General features: G+C 42.3%; 1 protein-coding gene across 9 annotated transcripts in view; it reads left to right on the top strand.

Annotated features, from left to right (window-relative positions):
• The first annotated feature begins 633 nt into the window (after nt 1-633).
• The window catches only part of PPP4R1 (protein phosphatase 4 regulatory subunit 1), a 69,192-nt gene continuing 45,196 nt past the window's right edge, over nt 634-24,629 (top strand). Inside the window, exons 1-4 of one of the 9 annotated variants that reach the window (XM_071554818.1) lie at nt 805-811; nt 1,072-1,116; nt 11,086-11,219; nt 17,108-17,192. In XM_071554818.1, coding sequence (XP_071410919.1) covers nt 11,099-11,219; nt 17,108-17,192 — 206 coding nt within the window. In that variant the 5' untranslated portion in view covers nt 805-811; nt 1,072-1,116; nt 11,086-11,098. Of the gene's footprint in view, nt 812-1,071; nt 1,117-1,224; nt 1,307-2,030; nt 2,050-11,085; nt 11,220-16,087; nt 16,110-17,056; nt 17,193-24,629 lie in introns of those variants that run through there. The other 8 variants (XM_071554817.1, XM_071554823.1, XM_071554819.1 and 5 more) reach the window with 8 other exon arrangements.

The following is a 24,629-nucleotide window of genomic DNA, read 5'->3' as shown; positions in this document are numbered from 1 at the left end:
GCTGTGGCCTCACTAGGGCCGAACAGAGGGGCAGAATCACCTCCCTCGACCTGCTGCCCACACTCTTCCCGATACACCCCAGGATCTCATTGTCCCTGCTGGCCGCAGGGCACATTGCCGGTTCATGGGCAGCCTGGCATCCGCCAGGGCTCCGCGTTCCCTCCTTGCAGCGCTGTTCTCCAGTGATCAGGGACCCTTCTCCCCAGGTAACCCCCCGGCGGTGGCGGCGGGGACTTGTGCGGCCCCGCTGCCTCCACGGCGAGCTCCCTTTCGTCCCGGAGCGCCTCCGCTGCCCGAGGCGAGGAGCACCTTGGGGTCCTTGCTACAGGTGACCCCACAACACCCCAGTGTCGGGGCAGGGGAAGCTCCGTGGTCTCGCCCCAGCCCCTCGGCGGCGGCAGGAGCCCAAGCCCCGAGATGGCGGCGGGGAGGGAGCGGCGAGCCCAGGTGAGCCGGCCGGGCCGTGCGGCCGAGCCCGGGCAGCTCCGGCCGTGAGTCAGAGCGCGGGGCGTGGAGCAGCGGCCGCCCGACCGAGCACGCAGCGAGGGAGCCAGAGCGGCTCCGCCGGGCGGAGGCGGGGGCAGCGTGTCCGGCCCAGACCCCTCCTCCCTCCCGCCTTCCTCCGCCCGCTCCCTCCTCCCGCGCTGCCTGCCTCCCTGCGCGGCTCTCCCGGGGACGCGGAGAGCGCCGCCGGGCCCGGGGCCTGGAGCGCTCGGTGCCCGCGCTGCCCTGCCCCGCGCCGCTCCCCGCCGGCCGCGGGCCGCTGTAGCCGGGCGGCCCCGGGGCCGCAGCAGCAGCAGCAAGATGGCGGGTAGGCATCGCCCCCCTCCCCCTTCCCCACACGCCGCCTCCCCGGCGAGGCGCCAGCCCTCCCTCTCTATCCCCCTCCTCCTCCTCCTTCCCCCCGCCCCGGCTTCGGCAGCGCTTCCCGCCGCTGTCCGGACTTGGAGCGGGGGTCTGCAGGGTGGGGTCGGGGCGGGGGGCGCAGCCCGCGGCGGGGCCGGGTCACGCGTGGCCCGGGGAGCGGCGGGCGCGTTTGGCACACGGTGTGTGTGTGTGTCTCCCTCGCAGATCTGTCGCTGCTCCAGGAGGACCTGCAGGAGGAGGTCGACGGATGTGAGTGTGGCCGGGGGGAGCGGCGGGGCGGCTGCCGCGCGAGGAAGTGGCTTCCGCGGGGGAGCGCCCGGGGTGCATTGTGGGAGGCGGCGGCGGAGGTGGCGGAGGCGGCCGGGCCGTATTCGGCGCTCCCCCGTGTCCATGACCCGGTGCCGGCCGCGAGCGGGGCCGCGGCGGGCGCTGCCGCGGGGTGCGTGGGGCGGGGCGGGGCCGTTCAGCGGCTGCCCCGGCGGGAGGGAAGGGCAGGAAGGGCGGCTGTGCCGGCGGGGCGGCGTCCCCTCATGGCCCAGGCACGACGGGGCGCCGCCAGGCAGGAGGAGGCTGCTGCAATTGCAGCGGCGTGTGGGTTGCTTGTTCCTTTGCTCGTTTCTTTTACATCTCTGTGTATCTTTTTTGTGTCCCCCATCCCTCATCACCCCTCCCTTCTCCCGTCCTCTGGCTCCCTCTTCCTGGTGGGGGGTCTGGAGCACAGGTCCTCGGAGGAGCAGCTGGGGTTGCTGGGGGGTTTAGCCTGGAGAAGAGGAGTTCGAGGGGTGACCTTATCGCTCTGCACAAATATCCGAGAGGAGGTTGTTGTAGCCACGTGGGGATCGGGCTCCCAGGCAACAAGTGACAGGACGAGAGAACACAGCCTCGAGCTTTGCCAGGGAAGGTTTGGGCTGGGCACCAGGAGAAATATCTTCAGAGAAAGAGTGATTAGACATTGTAGTGGGCTGCCCTGGGAGGTGGTGAAGTCACCGTCTAGTTGATGTGGTGGTGTTCCATCATAGGTTGGACTCAGTGATCTCAGGAGTGTTTTTCAGCCTAATCGAGTCTGTGATTCTTGACCCCACTGGAGAGATGTGTGGAAGAGTTAATGTCAGCGTGCAAGTAGCAGGATGTGGGTGTGGTGGTGCAAGATTGCCACCTGTGAGATGGTCCCCACGTGAGAAGGTGTGTGTTGATCAAGCTAATACCGAGGGTGTTTCCTGGAGGCAGAGGAGGATGAATTTTGGACAGAAATGGAAGTGGAGGCAAGGTGCCTACCTCACAGCATTCCATGGGTGTGCAGACCCCCTGGTTGCTGTCTGAAGGTGCTTTATCTGCTGTTCAGTCTGCTCAGGAATCCCCTCACCAGGGCTGGACCTTTCATTTCATGGTGTACGTTTTTAGAGGAGAGCTATTTTAACTTTTCAAGATTTAACTGCTATGTCTTTATTGGTTTTCTCAGCTGACGGTTAGAAGGCTCTTATTGTGCTTTGCCTTGCACAAAGAGCCTTTCCCTAAGGCTTTTTTTTTTGTAGTTTGGATTGATAATGTAGCTGTTTGAGAAGTCTCTGTCATTACTAGAGGACTTTTTCAGAAGAGACACAAAAAGAAAAGTGCATTCTTAGATTTCCACTTAGTTTATGGTTTTAGTTGACTGTAGGACAGGAATTGAAGTAAGATACTATGTGTAGTCATTGTAGAGGTGACTCTGAACCTGTGGGTTCCTGGTGGTGGTCAGAGTGTTATGGTCTTTAAAAATGCAAGAAATATATGCATGGGGATATGACTGAGTCCAGATGAGAGCATCCTGATGGCAGGAGCCATAAAAATCTAAAAATTTGAAACCTCATTAAAAATTACTGAAGTTTTGATGGAAGTAGATAAAAGCAAATGGCTCAATACTTACGTGTGTTATTTTAAGAGAAAAAAACAGGACTCTGTGTGAATCAGTGTGCACTGTCGGGATGTAGTTCAGTCACACAATGACTTTTATAGTTCTAAATTCTATGTGATTTTTATTCATGTGAGGTGTCTGTGAGCCAACGAACAATAATACAAACCAGGGAGACTGTACATATCTGGGCTAAAGCCCTGTTTCTTGTGCAGTGCTATTCGAAATACCTGTTTCCTACTCACATACAACAGGTTTTAACACAATTATGAAAGTGTTTCCAACAGTTGATGGATTATTTGGGATTACATTTAAAAATATGAGACAAAAAGAAAGCTGAAGTTTCTGCCTGAACTCCACCCTGCAATACCTCTCTGTTGTAAATATTTCAAATATTTGTAGGTCCTTCAAGCAGCAGAGTTAGGCACTGGTTTAGAGGTGTATTCCTGAAGTAGTAGAATGCAATAGTGAGAAAACTGGAAGTGCTGGCAGGTTTTATGTGTGTGTGATTCTGCCAGCTGTGGTCTTGCTATTAAGTCTGCTAAGCTATAGTTAAGGAGAAATAAGGAAAAAATGTGTAGGCTTACCTGTAGTCTTGGGGATCTAGTTTAGGAGGAGGGATTAGATAAATGTAAAGTAATATGATCAATTGCTTGGCTATTTTGAAACATGAACTGTGTTTTCAATAAATTTTTGGACTTTTAATTGATGTGATATCAAGCAAACACCTATGAGGTATGCTGGAGAAACCAAGAATGTTTAAAACTGGATGTGTGTGTAAAGATGTGGGTTGGACATCTGAAGCTGGGTCTGTGATTAGGCACATGGCTCAGCACATTTTACTAGATTAGGAGTTTCTTTGGAGCTCACTAGTGAGCCTGGATTTGAGTCTGAATCACAAAATCGATTGGTTTGGTTTTTTTCTTTAGTAGTGAGAATCTACAGTGTGATTTAGTGTTTTCTCCTAATGAAGGAATCATTAAGGTGACTTACGAGATGCCTTTTATTGGCCATGTTCTAGAGCAGTAGGAGAAAATGCTGAAGTTGAGCAAACAACAATGCGCAGCTGCTGCTGAAAGTAATGAAACGAACATCTATCCATCTTCTTACATATGCAGAGTCAAGAAGAGCTGTTTTAGGATCTTTGTCTTGTAAGGTTTCTGGAATTAACTATTCTACTGGAAAGTTAGAGTTTAATCAACAGCTTGTAAAACTGCACAATTTGTGCCTCTCATTTATTATGCCAACTCACTGAATGCTAATTGAATGCTAACCGGAAATATAAACCAGTAAAATACTGTGTCTTTGGAGTAACGTTTTAATAGCTGTTTATAAAAGAAAGTTTACCTTTTTTCCTGACGAGAACTTGATAGATATTTAGGTTGTTGCTAGATTTCAACAGAGAGTAGAAAATCTGCTTTTGGAGTAAACCTTCAGAATATATGCTGTGGAAGGCATCTGTTTAAAAAAACTGCCTTTTGTTTATTTGTTTAAGAGGTCAGAGATTAAACAAGGGCTTTTATAAGAAAGGCTCTCAGAGAGTGGTTGATAAACCGTCTGGATTGACTTTTAAATAATTAATTTCAGCTTTGGTTTGCATTTCTATTTTGAAAGCTTTGTATTTTTTCTGCTCTTGGTTGCTTGGTAACGACTGGAAAGCTCTGATTTTTTTTTGTTTATTTCTGAGGTGAATGCATACTTTACACATGATGGTACATTACACAGATAATTGCTTCAAATAGTTACATAGCTTGACAAATGGCATTTCAGTACTTTTATTTTAGCTGATATTTTGCCTCTGTAAAGGTAGCTCTTGATGTCAAAGGCAGTGATAACTGGAGAAATCCTGATTCTTCCATTTTCAGCCAGTGGCTTTTCCTTGTTTGGTAATTTCGAGTAAAAGGAAAAAAACCCAATACCAAAACAGTCAATGTATCCTGGCTGAACATACAGAAGGTTATAAAAGAAAAAAAATTCCTAAATGTGAGTTCTTATTGTGAAAGATAACTTTGGTACTGATTCTAACCCAACCAAATAGGAACATACCATTGCACTTAATTTTTGTGAAGGTAAACCTAACAAGAATCCTTGTGTGATATCCATTAAGGCACAAAAAAACCCCCCAAAACTCACCAACCTAAAGGCAATAACGTGAAAATTCAAAAACTGGAAGTCTGAAGAACACTCCCCATCCTATCTGGCTGTGATGAGGTGGCAAAATGAAGACAACAATTCATTGTCAGCTGGGCAGTTTCCCATAGCACTGCTTGGACTGTTGGTTTCCTTGGTCTTTTGTCTGAAATCTTGCACAGTATAGGAAAAGTCAGGGAAAATTTGGCTTTTGTTCAAATCTCTGTTTCTGAGTACAAAATCAAAATAGAATAGTGTAGCTATATAAGCTAAGTGTAGAACAGAGAAGAAAATAAGCCACAAAAATTACTGAAAGCAAACATGGGCTTATAGAAGTACATGTTGCTGATAAATAAAATGTTCTTTGTGACTCTTCCAAGGTAGTTTGTGTTCTGCTCCTCCCCTGGTTATTTCTGAAGATTGAGCTGATCAGGACAGATAGATGGAATCAAATGCTGATGTCTTTCAGTCTGGCCATTGATGTGTGCAGGATGTGTATTCTAAAAGGTACAGCCATCTGTAATTAGAATTCAGATTCTGAAAGAGGATAGCTTTGTTCAACTCATTATTTTGTGATTTAAATCAGTAGAGCAAGGAAATTGTGATTTAATAACTGGTTTTAATACTGTTTTGCATTTGTGTTTGGAAAAAAGTCTTTATTATTGGTAACTGACAGCTGCATTTGAATGCAGTGTCAGGACTTCTGATAGTTGCAAGTAGTACATGCAGGTTTGGTGGTTGTGTAGAGGAAGATTCAGATCTTGAAGCTTCATCTTTTATCATGTTGAAAAATGGTGAGTGACAGTTTCCTTTCTCTGTACACTTAGTTTCTAGATGTTTTAACTAAAAAATGCAGAAGACTGAAGTTTAATACCGAAGCACAGTTTGGGCAGTTCTAGTTTAGAAGAGATAAATGAGCTTTTGAGATACTTAGGTGTATATACACCTCTGTGTAAACTTGTTTTCTTTAGCATAAGAGTTTAATGGAATGATAGATTTAAAATTCAACAATAAGATAGTTTTTAAAATTAGCAAATCTAATTTTGCTGCTTGGATTTTACTAGTATTAAAAATAAAATAAAAAATGAATGAAATAATTTAAAGTATTTTAGTCTTAGTATTAAGTTCTTTTTCATTGATTGGAAAGGGAGGGCAGATCTTCTTAGCTTTTCCTCCCAGCAGGTTTCTCTGTGAGTGAACCAGTTATTTAGCTGAGCTGAAGAGAGTGCTCTTTGTGCATCTGCAGTTGTCAAAAGCTGTTTTATCATTTATGCTGTGTTCCTTTTCCAGGTGATGAGCAAATCATCTGGCATTAGCTTGTCTTGGTTGAATGCTTTTCATTAAATTATTCTCGTAGACTTTGAGTAGCGCACAATGCTCTTTCCAAATGGAAATTACTTACAATTTATTTTTTTAAGCTTCTTTTTTAAAATTAAAGTAAAAAGATGCTGGGTTTTCTCTGTTGTTATTGTTGTTTTGTTTTTATAAAATTAGTGTCTTTTTTTCCCTCTGGTGTCAAATCACAATCACAGTTTGATGCTGTGTTGTAGTTTTTATTCTCTTGCAGTGATTTATGCTGGCATAGCATTCATTCAGTATGTTAAAATTCACCTTCCCTTTCCCACAGCTGTGCATAGTAATGCCAGAAGCTTTTGCATTGTGCTTTCTTTGTTCCTTTGCCACAGAATAAGAATTAGCAAATTTTGTTATGCTGTTAGTTGTTATGTATAGACTGCAAATCTTGTCACTTCTTAGACTTAATTCCAGCTTTGAGTATAGTTAAATTTCCAGCATGATGTTCAAATGCCATGTTGCAGTACTGACCTTTTGGTCCATCAGAGTCTTAGCTTTGGTGAGAGAGTACTGAGATTGTGTTACTGGGTTGGCAGTTCAGTGTTCTGCAATCTTTAATGCCTGTGTTGCAAAAAAGTAATAACAGAAATTAATAGCAGACTTTGTGTAGTGATTAGAATCAGTTCTCTAGTGTGACTGAGGTTCTGCTCCTTTGGGAATCCAATAACCGTTTCTTAATGCTAATGAAGTGTACTTGTTAGGTCTGTTGTTTTCTCTGGAGAGCAGGTTTTAATTCTCCCAACTCTTCAGTTCATTTCTTTGTCTTTTAATGTGGTGATTGACCCCCATAGAAACTGGGAGACTCAGGTGGATGGCTGTGTCCCCATGGAATTCTGGTTTTAGTGGTCTTAGGTGGGTAATGGTTAGTCTCTCTTTCTCAGCAACCTCTTAGGATATTTAGAGAGAAGGAGATGATGTGAGGAAAGGATTGTGCTTGATTTGATACAGGCTAATGAACCTTCCTCATGCAGCTGCACATGTTTTGTCCATTACACCTAGCAGAGGATTGAAGAAGAGGTAATTTTCTGGGCTTTCAGCTTTCCAAGGCCACTGGCATCACTTCTGATGTGGAAATGTGCTTTTCAACAGCCACCTTTTATGTTCCCATCTCTGGCAGAGATCCTCAATTAAGGTTGCCAGGTTTTTCTACCTTTTCCCTTGTCTCATGATTTGTCTCCTAGGGGTTTGGGTATTCTCCTCCTTCTCCCTTTCTCTCCCACTTGGAGGAAAAAGAAACCAGAAAGAGGAAGGAGTGAAAGAATCAGGAAGGAGCTTGGAAATCTTCCCAATCTTAAGCTAGTGAAACCTTGATGTTTGCAGTTATTTCTGACAGCTGACCTATTGTGGAGGTGACAGACCACAGGGTGTTGGAAGATAAAATGCCTTTCTTTCCTGTGTGTGTCTTTTGCTGCTAAGACTTTCCCTCTGTGTGGGCAGGAAGTTTTCATTGCCGGAGTAGTAGCTGCAAGAGATACCTTTTAACATGAGCAGAACTGGATGAAAGGATTGCTTTGGCTTTGAGTGCTGGAGTAACACTTCCCTCTTCAGAGAAGCAAGGCAGGGTCAGCTGCCCTTAAAGGTTCCCAGAACATCAGGGCTCTTCTGTCTGCTTTAGAAATTATAGCATAAGAAAAACTAATGTGGCTTTTCTTGGTTTGGGAGGGCTGCTGTGGTTATGTGTGGCAGTAAGGTGTTAAAACCCTGTCCAATGTATAGGTTGAGCAAAATACCAAAATGTGTTTGTGAAGGGTGTTCGTTTGCAGCAGTGGAACAGCTGCCCTGAGCTGAGCGTACTGAGTTGGTGGGGATTTCTCACTGTTTTTAAGGTAAAGAAAAAAGAGAGGCAAATACGACTAATTTCTGGAAAAGCTGAACATATTAATGTATAAAACTGACATTCTATATGAGCGATACTGCAGCCTATTAGAACATTTTTCTCTGATAAACACGTCTACATAGGGAGTTTTTTGTGTTGTTGCCATAGTGCCGGAACAGTTCCCAGATATTTGAATAGAAGAGAGACCACCTTTTCCTTCCTCTCTAGACTACAGGAGGAATAGCTTGATTAGTCTGTAGGAATACTTGCTTGTGCAAGTAATGTAAACATTAAATAGCATTGAAATGGCTGTTCTTACTTTTTCTAAGAGTGAATCCCTTGCATTCTGTGCTGCTCAGCCTTCTCCTTTAGATCAGTTTTATACTTTATACTGAGCATGGATGGGAAGAGTGTAGTGAGTTGCAGAAGTGAAGTGTGAAGAGTTGCAGCAAGAATTTCCGCCTCTGTGTGCTGAGGAAACACAAAGGTTTATCTACCAAGAGTTTTGAAAGCTGTCAAGTGAAGTCTCAAAAATGTTATCTGAGGTTCAAGGGGAGAGAGGAAAAGTACAGTTAGGAAGTGATTGAAGTTGCAAAGCCATGTTTTATAGATACTAGTCGCAGAGCTTGCCTTGTCTGCAGTGTTTAGCCCAAATAAACAATTGAACCAGTCAGAGTAACTGCACAGGGGAACAACACTTAGTAGCTCATGGATTGTAACTCCTGGTGTCACATCAGCATTGCAAAGCCAGCACAAGCCTTTGGAGCATTGGAGCTTGAACTGCTTGCTTCAGAATGCTCTTCCTCCCAAGGAGTCCAAGGTTAAAGCACATACAGTTTGATTTTTTTGCATGTACCAGATACTCAGTTAGGTGGCAGAACCTGAGCACGGCCCAAGCACAGTGAGTGGCTGTGCCTTATTGTGGTGGAACCAGGGAGAACATGTTGGTTGAAGATGAAAGTGGGATTTTCCTTGTAGGGCTACAAAATTCTCAGCCAGTCATGAGGGCAGTTAAAAATCCCACGGCAGCAGAGAGGGGGAGGATACCTTTCTTTGACTATAATGTATTTGTAGAGTAGGAAAAAAGTACCTTAAAGGAACTTCCTGCTCGCACTGGCCGACTTTTGCTGTTGATTGTTTTTACTGGCAGCTTGGCTGTCCTCTCTGTTTCAGTTCCCTCCAGACCAGCTTTTGTTGCAGGTCAAACTGTTAACCAGTAGAAGGTACATTCAGCTGTTGTGCAGATAAACTAGTGAGTGATATGAGATAGTTATTCCTTTGTTTCAGGGCAAAACAGAGTTTTCAGTGCTGCTTCTATGCCTGAAAAAGACAGCTGGATCTGTTCTCCTTGCTTAAAGAATTTATATTACCCCTTGTGTCCTCTGATACTTGATGAGGAAGGCAACTCCTTTGCTATGCTTGATAACTTTATCTTTTTTTGAAGGCCTTTGCTAAATGAAAATATTCTCGTAGTCTGTTATATTTAGACTAGTGGGTCTTTGAAATTTGTTGTTCCACACTTGCATCAATTCTGCATGTAAACAGCTGCTGATTTTGATTCCTTTGTCTTTCTTTCATCTGCTAAATGCTCCCTCATGCCCCCATGGCCTGTACTGAAACTTTATTTTAGAGGGTTTGCTGTGTCTGTGCTTCAAGGTGTTGGCAAGCTCTGCAATCAAAGTGCTGCCAGGGGCTAACATAGTAAGCCTTGTTGGCAAGACAGCTTTGCATTAGAGCTGCTTTACACTTGCACCTTCTTACCTTGTTCCTGCCTCTCTCCTCCTTGTCTTCCACCCCCAAACCCAGTCCCACCAAAAATGGAGTGCAGACAACGAAGTCTGGGGGTACAGGTGTGGTAACTTCACATTCATAAGAGGTTCAGGGTGAATAGTGCTCTGTGTTTTGAAGGAGTAAGTGGATAAATGGAGAAAGAAAAGAGTGGTTCTTATTTCTGCTAATATGATAAGCAGACTAGAATCTAAGATTATCCCTTATAGTGATAACTTTTGCTGAACAAAATCACACCTTTCAAACTCGCATTTTTCCTCAAAAACATTTGCAGTAACAGGGCAAACTTGTGGCCTCTGATTTGTTTTTTCAGTCTGTCTTGGTTTGAGGGGAAAAAACCAAAATGTTTACCCACAAGCAGGGGAGGGGCCTCCTCCACGATAATCACACCACTCCTTATCAAATTTAAGAAAAGGAATTTTAATACAAGAAGGATAACTGCTACATATATATATATATATGTATGTATTGTATGTATGTATGTAAACAGACTAGTGCAACCCACTTTCCAAACACCACAAGAGAAAGAAAAAAAAACAACAACAAAAACCCAGCAGGTTTTCCTCCGGGAGGAAAGGTTATACTTAAGTGTCAATGTCACAGCCCGGCTGGCTGCAGAATGAGTTTCAGTCCCTTTCCAGTGAGACAGACGAGCAGTGGGCTTTCAGATGGACTCCGTCTCTTCCCCCTGTGTTCCCCGTCCAAGAAGCAGAAAAGTACGAGCAACCAGAAGCAAATCCTAGGCAGGCAGCAGCAGCAACGCGGCCAGAACAGCAGTCAGGGGCAGGCAGCGGCAGCCGCGTGGCCAGAAAAGCAGTACGGGCACCGCGGCAGCGAGACAGCCAGGAAAGCCCCCGCAGTAACCAGCAGGGCAACCTGCCTCCTCGGAGCCCCCACTCCCGCGTTCCACCGAGCCAAGACTGCAAAGAATATCCAAAAAAACCAAAAGAGACAAACCTGCCCCCACCCAAGTGATCAACAGTTAACTACTTCTTTTGTTAACTGCTGGCCTGGGCAGTGAAGTGGCAGGGGAGACAATTTACATAATAATCCCAAACTACAAGGCAGTCTTGGAAGAAAACAGAGATGGGAGATTTTAAGTGTCTCTGGGAAAAATCAGCTCCCACTTGCTGGTGATGGGTTCTGTGATCACTAGTGAGTGATGTCTGGATTGGGCAGTTGGGGTGCTGGAATTCAGCATGACAAACACATTTTTATAATATTTGTGTGGCTGTCTTTGCAGTAGCTCTTGGTTAATGTTACTGAAGCAGTGGAGTAAATCTGTGGTAGCAAATGAAGCTGAAATAGTGCAACTTGACTCTTTGGTCTGTGACATCACTGAAGAACCAGAGCTGGAACATCATCCAGTAGGAAAGGGTAAGAACAGTGAGTTCAGCTGAGAACAAATGTAGGGGTTTGACCTCTGTGCTCCTGCTGAGATGACTGTCTCTTTGCAGAACATCAAGATGCAAAGTATGTTTCAACGGTACAGAAGTGAATGTGTTTACAATACAGAAGGGCTGAGGATAGTACTTGTGTTCTGCAGAAATATAAATGTAAGGTGAATTTATTTTAGAGCATAGAGGACAGTAATTTAAAATAAAACCTGCTGCTGTTACTTTGTGATAATGATGATGATGATGATGTCAAATACGATATCAAATGTTTGTGCTCATAAGGCTATTTTGCTTTAAAATTAAGCACAAAAGTTACTTGCCTGAACAGCAGAACAGAACTCGGTCCTTTCTGCATGTAAGTGCTGCATTAACCTGAATGTCCATGTAACAATAGATGTAGAGTGTAGTAAATAGCCTGTACTGCAGCCGAACAAAAATCAGTCCACTTCAGTAGATACACCTGTAGCAACTGCCATATAGGCTGTGTAGTAGATCTTGAGGATGCTTTGGGAATGCAGAAGGTAAAATGAGACAACTGTAATATTAGTTGGGAATCTTGAATCCTTAAAACTGTTTGTTGCTCAGCTTTCAGAATTAGAAATGGCTTATTTTTTTAGAATACACTTCTTGTTACTGAGTTTTTATGCCAAAATGAGAGGAAAATGTTTCTACCGTAGAACACATAGCAAGTACAGAGGAACAAAAAGAAAACCTGTAGGCTTTGCTACTGAACAGTCTATGGCAAGAGTTGTTCATGCACTATTAAATATAAGAAAAATAGTAGTTATTTTTTCAGACATGATTTTGTGCACTTGTCTGTAAAAGACTCAGTATGATCAAGATATTTGTGAAAGATACTGTGAAGATGAGATACGCAGAAAAATGAGCTCACTTGAAAATTGGCCTACAGATTGTGGCTTTTATAGGGTTCTGAGTTTTAATTGTACCTCTTTTTGTTGTTTTATGCTCAGCCAAGCTTGGCAGCAGCTGGCAAAGCACCTCTAAAAACATTGTCTGAGCAAGATTGCTCTGTAGTCCCCTCTTTAGTAACAGTGGGCAGCAATCATTGTATCCTTGCCATAAGGAGTAGAACTTAAAGCAGGGGATGTTTAATACGTTTATGGTCCAGTATGGACCAAATGCAAGATAGAGAGGCCTGAACAACTTGTACAAAAAACCAGTCAAACAAACGTTTGGACAGGGAAATGAAGGAGAAGTTACTTAGCTTTTCTAACACAACAGGTCAGTGATAGGCACTGGATTTTGTTTCACTGTCTTGTTAAGTGATGCTACCTTGTGGTTTGGTGGTAATTGTGTTGAGTTTTGAAGAGAAATTTGCAGACCTAGTCTGGATGAATTAATTTACTAGTTTTACTCTGCTTTGGTACTTGTCTGTACAGAAATACAGGCACTGTGATTGCTTTTCACGTTGTTGTGCAATTGCTTTTTGTCCCCCTGACGCTACTAGTGACTAAACTGCTGAGGTTGGGTGTTTTGATAGAAACTCCTGTTTTCTCAGCTTTACTTTCACCCGATGGTGTAAACATGTCAGACCAGATTAGAAGGTAGTTAGGTTTTGCTCTTGCATTAGTTTTCAGTGGTGTCTTGTTGCTTAGATGCTTTCTGAGCATTTGGTCCATACTTGTACCAGTTTGTAAAAGCAGAGAAAATACGAAGATTGACCTATAGATTTTCTGCAGCGGGAAAGTAACGTGATCCTGTTGCCTGGTCTGCATTCTGAAGTGGGAATAAATCTGTCTGTTCTGCATTTGAACTAGCCAAGATTTGTACTGAGTTTGACTGGGATAGAGTTAAATTTCTCTGTAGTACCTTGTATGGGCCAGTGTTTTGGATTTGTGCTGAAAGGCGTGTTGATAACACCTGAACATGGTGCTTACACAGTGTTAAGGCCTTTTCCTCTCCTCCTGCTGCCCTGCCAGTGAATAGGTTGGATGTGCACAAAATGTAAGCTACTATGAAGAATTTTAACTCTATCCCAGCCAAACCCACTACACTTGTGTTGTTCAAGGGTGTTTTTTGCATTTGTAAAATTCACAAGAAGTCCTGTGGTACTTGGACAAGGGCTCAAAGTCGGGTGGAAAGCAGAGGAGGGCTGCAGAGGCAGCATTCAGTTAACAGTCTTTTTGTTAACTGTTTCGGAATATCCTTCCAAGTGTAGGGAATAGCAGAGTGACCTGGTTTACAGAATAATGCAAAGTATGCCCTTTATGCATTCTAGATGAAGAGTGGTTGGATTTGATGGTGAATCGTATTTTGGGTTAGTTAAAGAGAAACATCGTCTTGAGGGGCTTTGTTAGAATGGGAGTTCTACTGGACTGTCTTTTTTAACTTGGATTGGTGTTTTGATGTTGAAAGTGAAAATGAATATGTAAGATAACTGTAACAGTACTTTACTAGAACTATAAACTGGTTGATTTATTTTTATCACCCTTTTCTTCCCCGTTGGTATTAGTGTTGTGTTCATGAGGATGCTGCCATTTGAAGGATCTCTTCTGGGACTACAAGCTGAGATGCTGGAATTATTTAAATAATAAATGTTGTTCAGCCTCAGTAAGCAAGGCACATCAAGTCCAGTGCAGTGCTAAGCTTAATTTTACAATGCACAAACACAGCAGAGCCAAATCCACAGAACTTGCTTTCTGTTGGAGCTAGTAGCAGACATCAAACGGATAAATTGTAAGCAACTGCTCATGTTTTTATCATTGTTATTTACATCTGATATAGACTGGATTTAGCAGTTTGGTTGACCTAACCGGTTTCACAAGGCAAAAACTATGAGAAATTCAGTTCACTGAATCAAAAGCATCAGACATCTGGTTAACTTTGTCTTATAACACAGGCACACACCAATGTCTGTATAAGAATGATCAGTCCTGCATCATCTGTGTTGGACCCCTCACTGTAGGACTATTAGGGAAGAATAAATGTAGAGGGGAAAAAGAAGGAACACGGAACATAAAGTTGAGGTTGAGAAGAGAAAAATGAAGGAAGTAAAATGAATGCTGGTTCAAATAATGGTCTGCATTTGTATTTTTTTCCCTGTTCATGCATTTGATCGATAAATAGTTATACTGCTGGCAGTAATGATGCTGGTTTTTTGATGTAATTTCTTCAATTTGTGCTTTTAAATTTATAATACAGTTAACAGACAGTGAAATAGAAAAGTAAGACTCTGTCGTAGAACTAGTTGGAGTGAATATTAGTGATGGGTGATCTTCTCCCCAGTTGGTTATGTCACAGCTTAACTGTAGTAATTTCAGCTCTGTAGTTTAGAAATTGGCCTGAATACAGGGGTTCAGTTCCCCAGTGAAGGGAGCAAATATGCCCCTTCTTCTCCCATATTAATGAAACTCATTACTTGGTGGTCCCGTGGTGTAAAGGAGAGCACTCTGGACTCTGAATCCCAAGGTTGTGAGTTCGCGTCTCAGTGGGACCATCCCCTGGCAGTTCAATGCCTCCCTGCCATCCCATCCCGTCACATCTCGGATGCTCAGCAGGCTCAGCCCCGGTTAGTACCGGGTGCTGTGACAGTCCCGAGGACTTCCCTGTCACTGTCCAAGCTCGCTCGGCCGTGGCAGATGGACCTGAGGACTGAAAGGGTGGGGCCAGTTCTGCGCACGCTGAGCCTCACCTAAAAAATCCACTGTGCAGGCTGGAAGGGCACGTGGGGAGAGCCCTTCCCAAATCTGCGTTCACAAAGTCTGGCCTTACATACATACACCTGGAATGAGTAGTATCTGTGTAACATTTCTTCTGTGCATGCTGCAGAGTTTGTTTGTGGTTTCAGAATATGTCTTGAGTCAGCCCTCAGTAGGAATTCAGGTACAGTAAAGTGTTCCTGTGATGAACAGCTAAGGTCTTTGTGCTTGCCTGGTTTGGAGAGCAGGAGGCTGAGGAGCCACCTCATCGCTCTGCAGCTTCCTGAGGACAGGAATTGTAGCAGGAAGTGCTTTAACTTTTGGTCAGCCTGGAGGGGTGGTTTGGACAATTGGAGTAGATGATTGTTGAAACTGCCTCCAGCTGAAACAGTCTAGGAATGAGGTGGTGTAACTATAAACACAGGAAAACCCCTGGTTTGATGGGTTGAATTAAAGGCCTGTGAGAGGATGTCAACTGTTGTTCCCTGTTAACTTACCCTGGCACGAAGTCCAAACTTGCATTATAAGTGCATTTTTACACCACCCCCCACTTCCTGTGAAAATAAAACTGATTCTTGTAAAAATCCCAAACCAAACAGCAAAAATTAAACCCAAACAAATCCGCAAACCCAAACCAAACACAGGTTCAAACAGTTGGGTAAACCTAAATGCTAAATGCTTTCTCTCTCCATTGCAGGAGCTTTTTGCAGCTGATCTTTCTTTTCAGCCTTGCCTTCCTTCCCCTGAAGTTTATCCTTAGGCGTATCCAAGACCACGAATTCCTCTCCGCAGATTGATTGCTCTTTTGTATACTTTGGCTCCCTGTACACTTTCTTCCTTTCCCCCATCACTCAGATTCTTCTTGCATGCTTGTTCTTTCTCCATCACTTCTTCATTTGATTTCTGGCAAGAATGTCATGTCCTATCAGTAACTGCAAAATTTGAACCCTCATGATAGGACTGGATCTATTTATAACTGATTCGTGTCTGTGGATTCTCTACATAGAAAATGGGAGAATTACTTTTTTGTTAACTCTGTTAGGTCTAAATATATTACTCCTCCAGAGAATTTCAGTGTTTGTCTTTTGATATTTGAAATACTGTAAGGAAGATGTTCAGAAAATGGCAGCTGCTTGTGTATTCCTAATGTCGAAGATAATGATGCAATTTCTGATAACCAGTTTGTATAGCACAGCATAACTGTATGGAAGGTAAGAGGACAGTAATAATTCTATAGAGTTCACTAAACAAAATTGCTGGACTTGCAAATCTGTCTGACCTTTGACCTTCTCTATCTGCAATTTTGAAAAGGCTTTTCAGAGAAATCTGGCCTAGACTGAAGAATGGGGGTAGTGTAGTGTAGTATGTTGTATTTCCAGGTGTAACTGAGAGGACTTGGCATAGTTCTTGCGAATAAGTGATTGCATTTTCAGGCTAAAGTCTGTGTTATGGGACTGAGTTTTAGGGCAGTTTAGAGGGCATATGGAAACTAAAAAAGGTGGTAATTCTAATTCTTCAAGCAGCTCTGCAGAGCAGGGTTGGACCCCTTTTCCACTTCTTTGTGGTTCCACGTTGATAAAAGTGTCTGTGTATATGAAGTTCCCTATTGATGTGCTGGTTAATAATTATGCAGTAGGTGAATTGTGCATATTTTATTTGGTAATTGGATCTAGCAACACACTCTTGATTTTTTTCTTTTTAACAGGCTTAATTTAGATTTTTCTTCTTTAAGACAAAAACGTCTTTTTGTTCTGTTAGATCATGTTATGTTCTCTCTATCTCTGGGCTAATTGCAGCTATGATTTTAGTATGTGTCTTTAAAAGGCTGACTTTACAATTAGCTAGAGGTCATTTGCTTGATAAAAATATAAGGTATGAAAATACTGCTTGCCAGAAAAAAATACCAGAAACTTTGGAAATTTAGTGATGCATCTTACTTGTGAATTTAGAGATAGTTACTCAAAATTCATTTGTGTGTCTTCAGTCACACTTGCATAGAAAAGGCTTTGGGGAAAGCTGGGGGAATGATGCAGTGCAGTTACTAAATATGTTGTCAAGGGGGACCTTGCCTAGAGTTCTGTATTTCAGACCAACAACAGACATCATTTTAGTATTAAACTACTGTGATTATAAGGAATATTTCTGATGTCTCTGATAGTTGGTGTGGATGACTACAGCTCAGAGTCTGATGTGATTATTATACCTTCAGCCCTGGACTTTGTCTCACAAGATGAAATGTTGACGCCGTTGGGAAGATTGGACAAGTACGCTGCAAGTGAGAACATATTTAACAGGTACGCTTTTTAAATATCCTCTCTGGTTAATGGTGTGCAAACTGTTCATCTGATTCAAATCTGACTGAGCTTAATTTGCATGGAATACAAATAATTTAGTAAAATCCAACACCTTTAAGAAATTCTTCCATTTCCACTCCTTTTGTTTGCTCATGTTCCTCCTACTTACAGAGAGCAAAATATTAATAACAGAAAAATAATTGCTTAGTTTTTAAGAAACTGTAGTTCAGAACTTCTTGAACTTTTTCATTAATTAGACCACATCCTTTGGCTTTTTTTGTGAATGCTAACATTCCTGTTGGAACAGGACTGTAAGATGATAGTAAACTCAATTCATAATTTTGTGTAGAAAGTGAGTTTAAGAAAATACTTATGAAAAGTCAGGAGAGCACAGTGAGCAGCACAGGAGATTGCCAGAGAAACCCAAGAACTGTTCTTGAGGGTCAGTCTCCTCTGTAGTTTACAGTGTGAGTGTTGCTGCCTCTGGTTACTGAGAATGAACTTGCCTAGTTAATAGTGTGTTTTCCCCTTTTTATTTCTGGGATGCCACCGAGACAGCTGTTTCATTTAAAGTAGATATTGTAGCCTACTTCATTTAGACACGTACTCCACCTGGACACCCTTTGCACACAGGCATCCTGCAATCGAATGGATAAGTTCCAACCCAGCATTTATTTTAATTGTAACTGTATAATGAGTTGCAGGATCACAGAAATGTATAAAGTACGTTAAGGTCGAGATTTTCTGGTATCTCATTTTAACATAGTTTAGTTTGGACTTCAAGTAAGTTTGTAATAAAGTGTGTTTGCTTTTGTGTTGAATTCTTAATTCAGTAGCATGCAGAAGCTTTGTCTGTGATCAACCACCCTATAGACCTCTATTTTGTTGTTCCTGGCCTGGGTTTGGAAAGGATTTAGCCCAGTGCTTAACTTGAGTCACGTGAACTGTACTTAAAATTCCATACTACATGTATGAACATACCCTCATTTGGAATTTTTTCATCCTAATTAAATTGAAGCTGACAATTATAGAATAGTTTCTCTTGTTACAACCTGCATAAATTTGTATGCACAAATTAGTTCTGAAATGCCTAATTTTAAACTTTTTTTGTTCTCCTGAAATCTAAAGTTTATTCTATTTTACAATTTAGGATCAAATCAGCAATTTGACAACCAGCACAGAGTTTTTGTGTATTTCACTTTTCATGGGCAGGGAGGGAGGGAAGAGGAACCTTTAGGCCTGTAGGTGACAATTATGTAGTTAAAAGCCAGAGGAAGGAGTACAAAACAGGAAACCCAAGTTGTGTGACTTGAATTTTAAACACGTATAGTGGTCCTAATATTTTTCTTGCCTGTGTAAATAAAAACAGTATCTGATTTTCTCAGTATAGATAGCATGGCACGTGGGACATGCATAAATCTTGAAATCTTGAAATGTTTTAATCACTCTGTCCAGCTTTGTGCATCTGATGCTTTTCCGCAGGTGGTTGGAAAACTTAATTTTTCCAGATATTTTTTTCTTCCATGTTTGCTTGTTTGGATTATTTTTGCTGGTATAGACATGTTTTATAACCCCACCTGTCTTTGTAGGGCTATTGTCTTATGTAGCATAACAAAATATAGAAAACAGCATATGATAACTACTGGTCATACAACTGTAAGTAGCACTTACATCACAGTAAGTGATGGTGACAACTGCAGGCAGTTTGTGATAATTCAGCATAAGTCAGTCTCAGGAATAACAAGAGGCATTTTTGTTAGGCAGAGCAACTGGAGCATTTAATAGGAAAAAGATAAATTACGTTTGTTTATTCTCATGTCTCTTAGTATGGTATATAAACATCGAAGTATTTATAGTTTAGTCATTTTTTAATATTATGACTGAGTCATTTTTTTAATATTGTGACTGAGTTAATAGTGTTTCTTTTTTCTGTGATCTGAAACCTGCATTTGTGAGGAAGCTTTCACATTACAGATGCCCAAACTCTTGAAACATAATCACTGAGCTTGGGTAGATTAGGGTGAAGTATTTTTTTCTTCCCTTTAAATGTGTGAATTTTGCCCTGCAAAAGTCTAGTCTCCTTTAAGTTGATTCCTTGAGCACTCATGATACCTCAGCCAGTTGTTTTCAGATGGAAATGGAAGAAATTTCAGTAGATTGGGCTTGGAACTTGGAAAAAAAGGATGTCTTCTTCATTTAAATATGTAAGATTTTTGACAGGAGAGTTGAAAAAAAAGAGAGAGGGATCCTTTATTATCTTCTCAAATGGTGGAAGGAGTAACTGTGTGACAATTTTTGGTATCTTATGGTTGACATTCTCACTGTTCTAGCTGTTGCTCATTAGCACCACAGGTTTGTCTTAGTCTATGAGAATGGAGAGGAATCTGGCAAATGTTACACTAAATGACCCCTCTTGTATCTGAAAAACAAGGCAAGTGAGAGTCTGGTTGTGGTTTGCTTAATGAAGAGCCGGCCTCCAGATAGATTTGAGAAGCACCCCTAGCATGTGCCTTAATAACCCAGTGTCCTGTTGCAGGAAGAGTTGATGCTGAGCAGAAAGCCAAACCCACCACCCTAAAACACAGGGGCTTCTGGGGTCTGGTGGCACCAGTGTGTGCATACATGAATGGATAAGGATTCCCTTTTGCTGTTTGCTTTAAAAACCACTTGCTGGTGCAGTTTGGAGCATGGCTTTTCTATCTTTTCAAGTTAAAATCCCATGTGGGTTTTCCTAATCTTTATTGCTGTTAACTTGCTTCCCTTCCTCATTAAGAAGCCTCAGAAATGTACAACACTCACCAGCAGATCTATTTGAATACCGAGTCAGTTCCTCAACAACAGACCATTCCTTTTCATAAGCCTATGAGGAATTGTTGCTCTTTTCCTTCAGATGAAAGCAGATCATTTATCAGAATGATCAGTCTTGGCTATAAAGACTATCTGCCTTTTGAGGTAGATAACTAAGCTGCTCTCTTGTGACATTCTTTGTCTTCTGAAGTATTTCGTTGCTTTCCCTTGGGAGAATGCCTGATGTCTTTTGGAAAAGTTTTTTGGCAACAGTTTAACTTAAAAATACTTGTAGAAGAGCAATCAGCAGTAACTGAGGATGTACTGGATCTCAGAGAGGGATTAAGTATATGTGTGTGTACTCAGAGCTTATAAGTAACACTTTCACTGCCTGCAGCGTAGGTGAAGATTTGGCCTAAAGCTTTCTGGGTAACTTGTCTTTTTTGGCTAAAAGACATGCTGCTCTGACTTCATGGCACAGATGTGATTGCTTGTATGGTTGGTACAAGGGGATGACCTTTGCCCTTTCTAGTATCCAGATGGAAGAGACATTGGCATCAGAAAGGAGGCTGTACCATGTGTGGCGATGAATTATTTTAAGGTGTTTGTCTGATTCTTGACTCCCAGCAGTCCCAATATAAACCTTGGTTTTACATTTCCCTGATTCTGCAAAATAGCACTTTTTAGAATATATGCTCTATTTCAGGAACTGAGAAATCAATTCCCGTCCAGAGAATTGACCAGGGGTAAATTGAAAGTGTAAAGATGAATTTTCAAATGTATCAGGGCTGGAGTCAATAACATCATTTAGCTCTGTATTTAAAAACTAGGACTTGGATGCATAAAGTACCCCTACTAAAACAGAAGAATATTTTCATCCTTCTGCTATAATATATATGAAAAACCTCTCTGAGTATGTTTGGTGGGATGTCAAGACTATCTTGCCTTATTTTCATGATCAGAATATAAGCAAGACATTAAGGGAGAATTTGGTTATCCACAGCTGCAGTTACTTTTCTCCCACTCACTTTCTTCTCTCTGCACAGCCTAATGCACTGTTAAGTTTCTTATTTGAGTACTTGGCAGCAAGGAAATGCTAAACTCATATCAAAGCCATGCGGCTGAAACCATCGTGGCTTTGTTCTGACTGGAACATTTCTCATCATTTTAGCATAAATTATGTTATTTCTCCTAATCTCTACTCCATTTTCATGTTTCAGTCTTTCTGAGCCTACTGTATGTCAAAGAATAAAATGTAGTAAAAATGAAACAAACCTCAAAATGTGGGGTTTTTGCACACAGATTTGCATATATGTGTACCAAATACATCACTTCAGTTTAACAATATTGCTTCAGAAAGTCTACTTTATAATTGTATGTTAAAATGATTTAAGCTGAACTGACAAAGCTCAGAATTTTCTCAAAGCATCAAGAGAAGTCTTAATTACTTCAACAACACTACATGTACCTGCATGTTTACCTTTTCTTCCTAAGAAGAGTACAAATATGTTGATTTTGAAATTGGAAGTTTATTCCAAATACCTTCTGAGATTATTTAGGGAAAAGAGTGTCGAGGTCAGATACTACTACCAGTATTAATTTAAACACAAAATATCATCAAATCTTGTTTTAGAAGTTCTGCAAAAATGGGTGAAGAAAAAAAATCTTATTTCCTTTTTTTAACATATGCTTAATAGCTACATGCACTCCATGTACCAATAATTTAAATTCTATAGTAGAAATTTATTAAAGGGCTAATGGTGGTCAAAGGAATTCGAATATGCAAAGCAAAGATATTTGTATTTCTCTTGAGTATTTAATAATAAATCCTAATTATGTCCATATGTAAGGTCTTCAAAATATGTGTCATATGGGCATAAAGACAGGGTGTTTGTAATCGATCCTCATTTTATCCTGTTGCTAGTCTCAGTGAAGTTTGCCTACAAGGTGTCCTAACTATCAGTTTTTCTAACATTGAACATGCTCAGGAAACTTGAACTTTGCTAAAGATCCTCCACTTCTGCATGTTGCTTGTACTGCCTGCCACATTGCGGCCTTTGACCTCTGCCTTTTCTTTGCTGTGTAAACTGTTTGATGCATAAATAGGTGCATTGCTGCTTAGATGGCAGTCATATACCAAAGGCATACATGGTAAATAAATAATTGTCTTTGGGAACTCACAGCTGTAGGGTTATTGATTTGAAGCATCACTTGCCAAAGCAGCTAGCAAAAGTTTCTTTGGATGTGGAGGAATTGGGTACAAGATCTGACTGAATGGGCAAGAAGATGCAATTCTGTGAGTTGTTGCAGTGAAGACAGCTCTTCTGGCACTGGGAATGTGGTAGAAATTCTTAGGGGAGCTTAGTGTCTTGTTAGAGACAAGTACTGCACAAACCCAAGCCAGTGGCAGGAAAGAAATGGTAAGAAACCATTCATCCTAGTCCCAGATTGCACCCTGATAACTAGGAGTAATATACAGTAGCAGAATATATGTAATTCCTACCACTTACATTGTCATCATTAATGTTGTTGGAGTAATTTCTGTCACAGAGGTGCTGAGGCCACACAGGAGTCTGATTCCCTGCTAGAATGCAGTTTATGCAAACATGTTATTATCCCCAGAGCAGGCCTGCCTGACCTCTTTTTCCCTGTCACAGGAGGTACCTCCTTGCCTCTGCAGCATGGACCATGTTCACCTATTTTTGTTGTTTTGTCTGTGTCTAGACCAGACAGGCCATCCTTCAGAGCTCTGTTAGAAATTCATAAGTCTCACCTGGTGCTCACCTGGTACTCACCTGGCAAGTTGCAGGGCAAGCTACCACTTGCCTTATGTTACACTCCTCTGCATAGAGGGTTCGCTGCATCCTTTGTTGTAGGCTTTTTGTAGCATGACTGGTTGTGCTTGTGTGAGAGGCCAGACCAGTCTGCTGGTCAGGGCACCAGGGGCTGTTGCTGCTCTCTACCCAGCAGTAGGCAGAGCATGTTGAAGTGTGAGTGTGCAAGGCTGGAGTCATTCTGCAGTCGTTGCCTACGTGTCAGCCCTCAGCCTAAGGAGGTTTAGCAGTGCCCTGTGTTTATGTTTTGGAGACAAGAAGAATTCTGGGAGATTGTTGGGATAGTGGCAGAACTAAATCAGAGCCTGTAGTATTGGGAGAATATGAGTGGCCATCATCTCCCTCATTGATGGATGGATGGAGTGAGTTAAGAGATTCCTCTGTGATGACTGGCTGCCTACCCAGTTAGGTTTGGTAAGATGAGCTTAGCTTGCCTTGATGCCCTTTGTTGTGGACAGTCCCGTGGTGTAAAGGAGAGCACTCTGGACTCCGAATCCCAAGGACCTGAGTTCCAGTCTCAGTGGGACTGTCCCCTGGCAGTTCAATGCCTCCCTGCCATCCCATCCCGTCACATCTCGGATGCTCAGCAGGGTCAGCCCCGGTTAGTACCGGGTGCTGTGACAGTCCCGAGGACTTCCCTGTCACTGTCCAAGCTCGCTCGGCCGTGGCAGATGGACCTGAGGTCTGAAAGGGTGGGGCCAGTTCTGCGCACTCTGTGCCTCACCTAAAACATCCGCTGTGCAGGCTGAAAGGGCACATGGGGAGAGCCCTTCCCCAATCTTCATTTGAAAAGTCTGGACATAGAATACAATACCTTGGTCCCCTTTGTTGTGATGCTTTTTACAAGAATTTGCTAAACATAAAAGTAGATCCATTGATTGTTTTTCAAGGCAAAAAAGGAAATACCATCTGGATGCAGGTGGGAGACATCTACATTTAGTCCAGGGAATAAGTTGAATGTCCTTTAGCTTTAAGTGGATTTAATAGATAAAGTCTCTTCTACTTCAGGTTAGGATTTGTGTTTTCATCTCTTCCTCTTGAGCAGAAAGTTTGTGGCCTTTGCAAGGCCATCTGCCTAACTTGCAGGAACTAGCAAAGCGTTACATGGTATCCAGCCGCTACAGTCCAGAATAGTGCTAATAAAGCTCTGTGAGGAGATGAGTCTTCTCAAAACTCTCAGCAGAGTAAGGAGCCATTCCATAGTACTCAGGAGCCAGATGGGATTTAGTGCAGTTTATTGTGGTTCCTTCCTTGCTAAGACTTAACTCAGTGGGCCAGTTGACTTGTCTCTCACTTTCCAGGATTACATTTAATACGTAGGAGACAAATGTGTCCTCACTGGCTGGTTTATGAAATACACTTCTTCTGTTCCTCTTCTCTTTTCAGGGGTGTCCAGCCCTTTAATGACCAAGTCAACTCTGCTTCTAGGTTAGTGTGTCACGTAGTCCGTTTCCCTCTGTTAGGCTTTTGATAGCTGAACCTTAACTGCACGGCAAGGTCTCTGCTGAGAGGTGTTGGAACTTGTATCGGGTTGAAAAACGTGAGGGAGAGGACATTTGTTAAAGACAGTTTTTTTTCAGATTGTTTTTTAGAAGATTTCATTCATCTGTATGTCAAAACAGTTTAGTTTAAGATAGTTTTGCACGTAGTCAATGCAATATATTTAAATTACTAATTTTCAGTTTGAGAATATGGAAATGTCTGCTTTGCTTTGGGAATTCCTGGAAACCTGTCACATTTCTCTGATTGCATGGAAGTGTGGAGTTCTCTGGCTTTCCTTGTGCACTAGGAATGTAACCATCTGTTTCTTACCAGT

Source organism: Pithys albifrons, chromosome 4, assembly GCF_047495875.1.
Source record: "Pithys albifrons albifrons isolate INPA30051 chromosome 4, PitAlb_v1, whole genome shotgun sequence".
NCBI classification, from domain to species: domain Eukaryota; kingdom Metazoa; phylum Chordata; class Aves; order Passeriformes; family Thamnophilidae; genus Pithys; species Pithys albifrons.
Note: the sequence above shows the minus strand (reverse complement) of the source record. Positions and strands in the feature narration are given on the sequence as shown.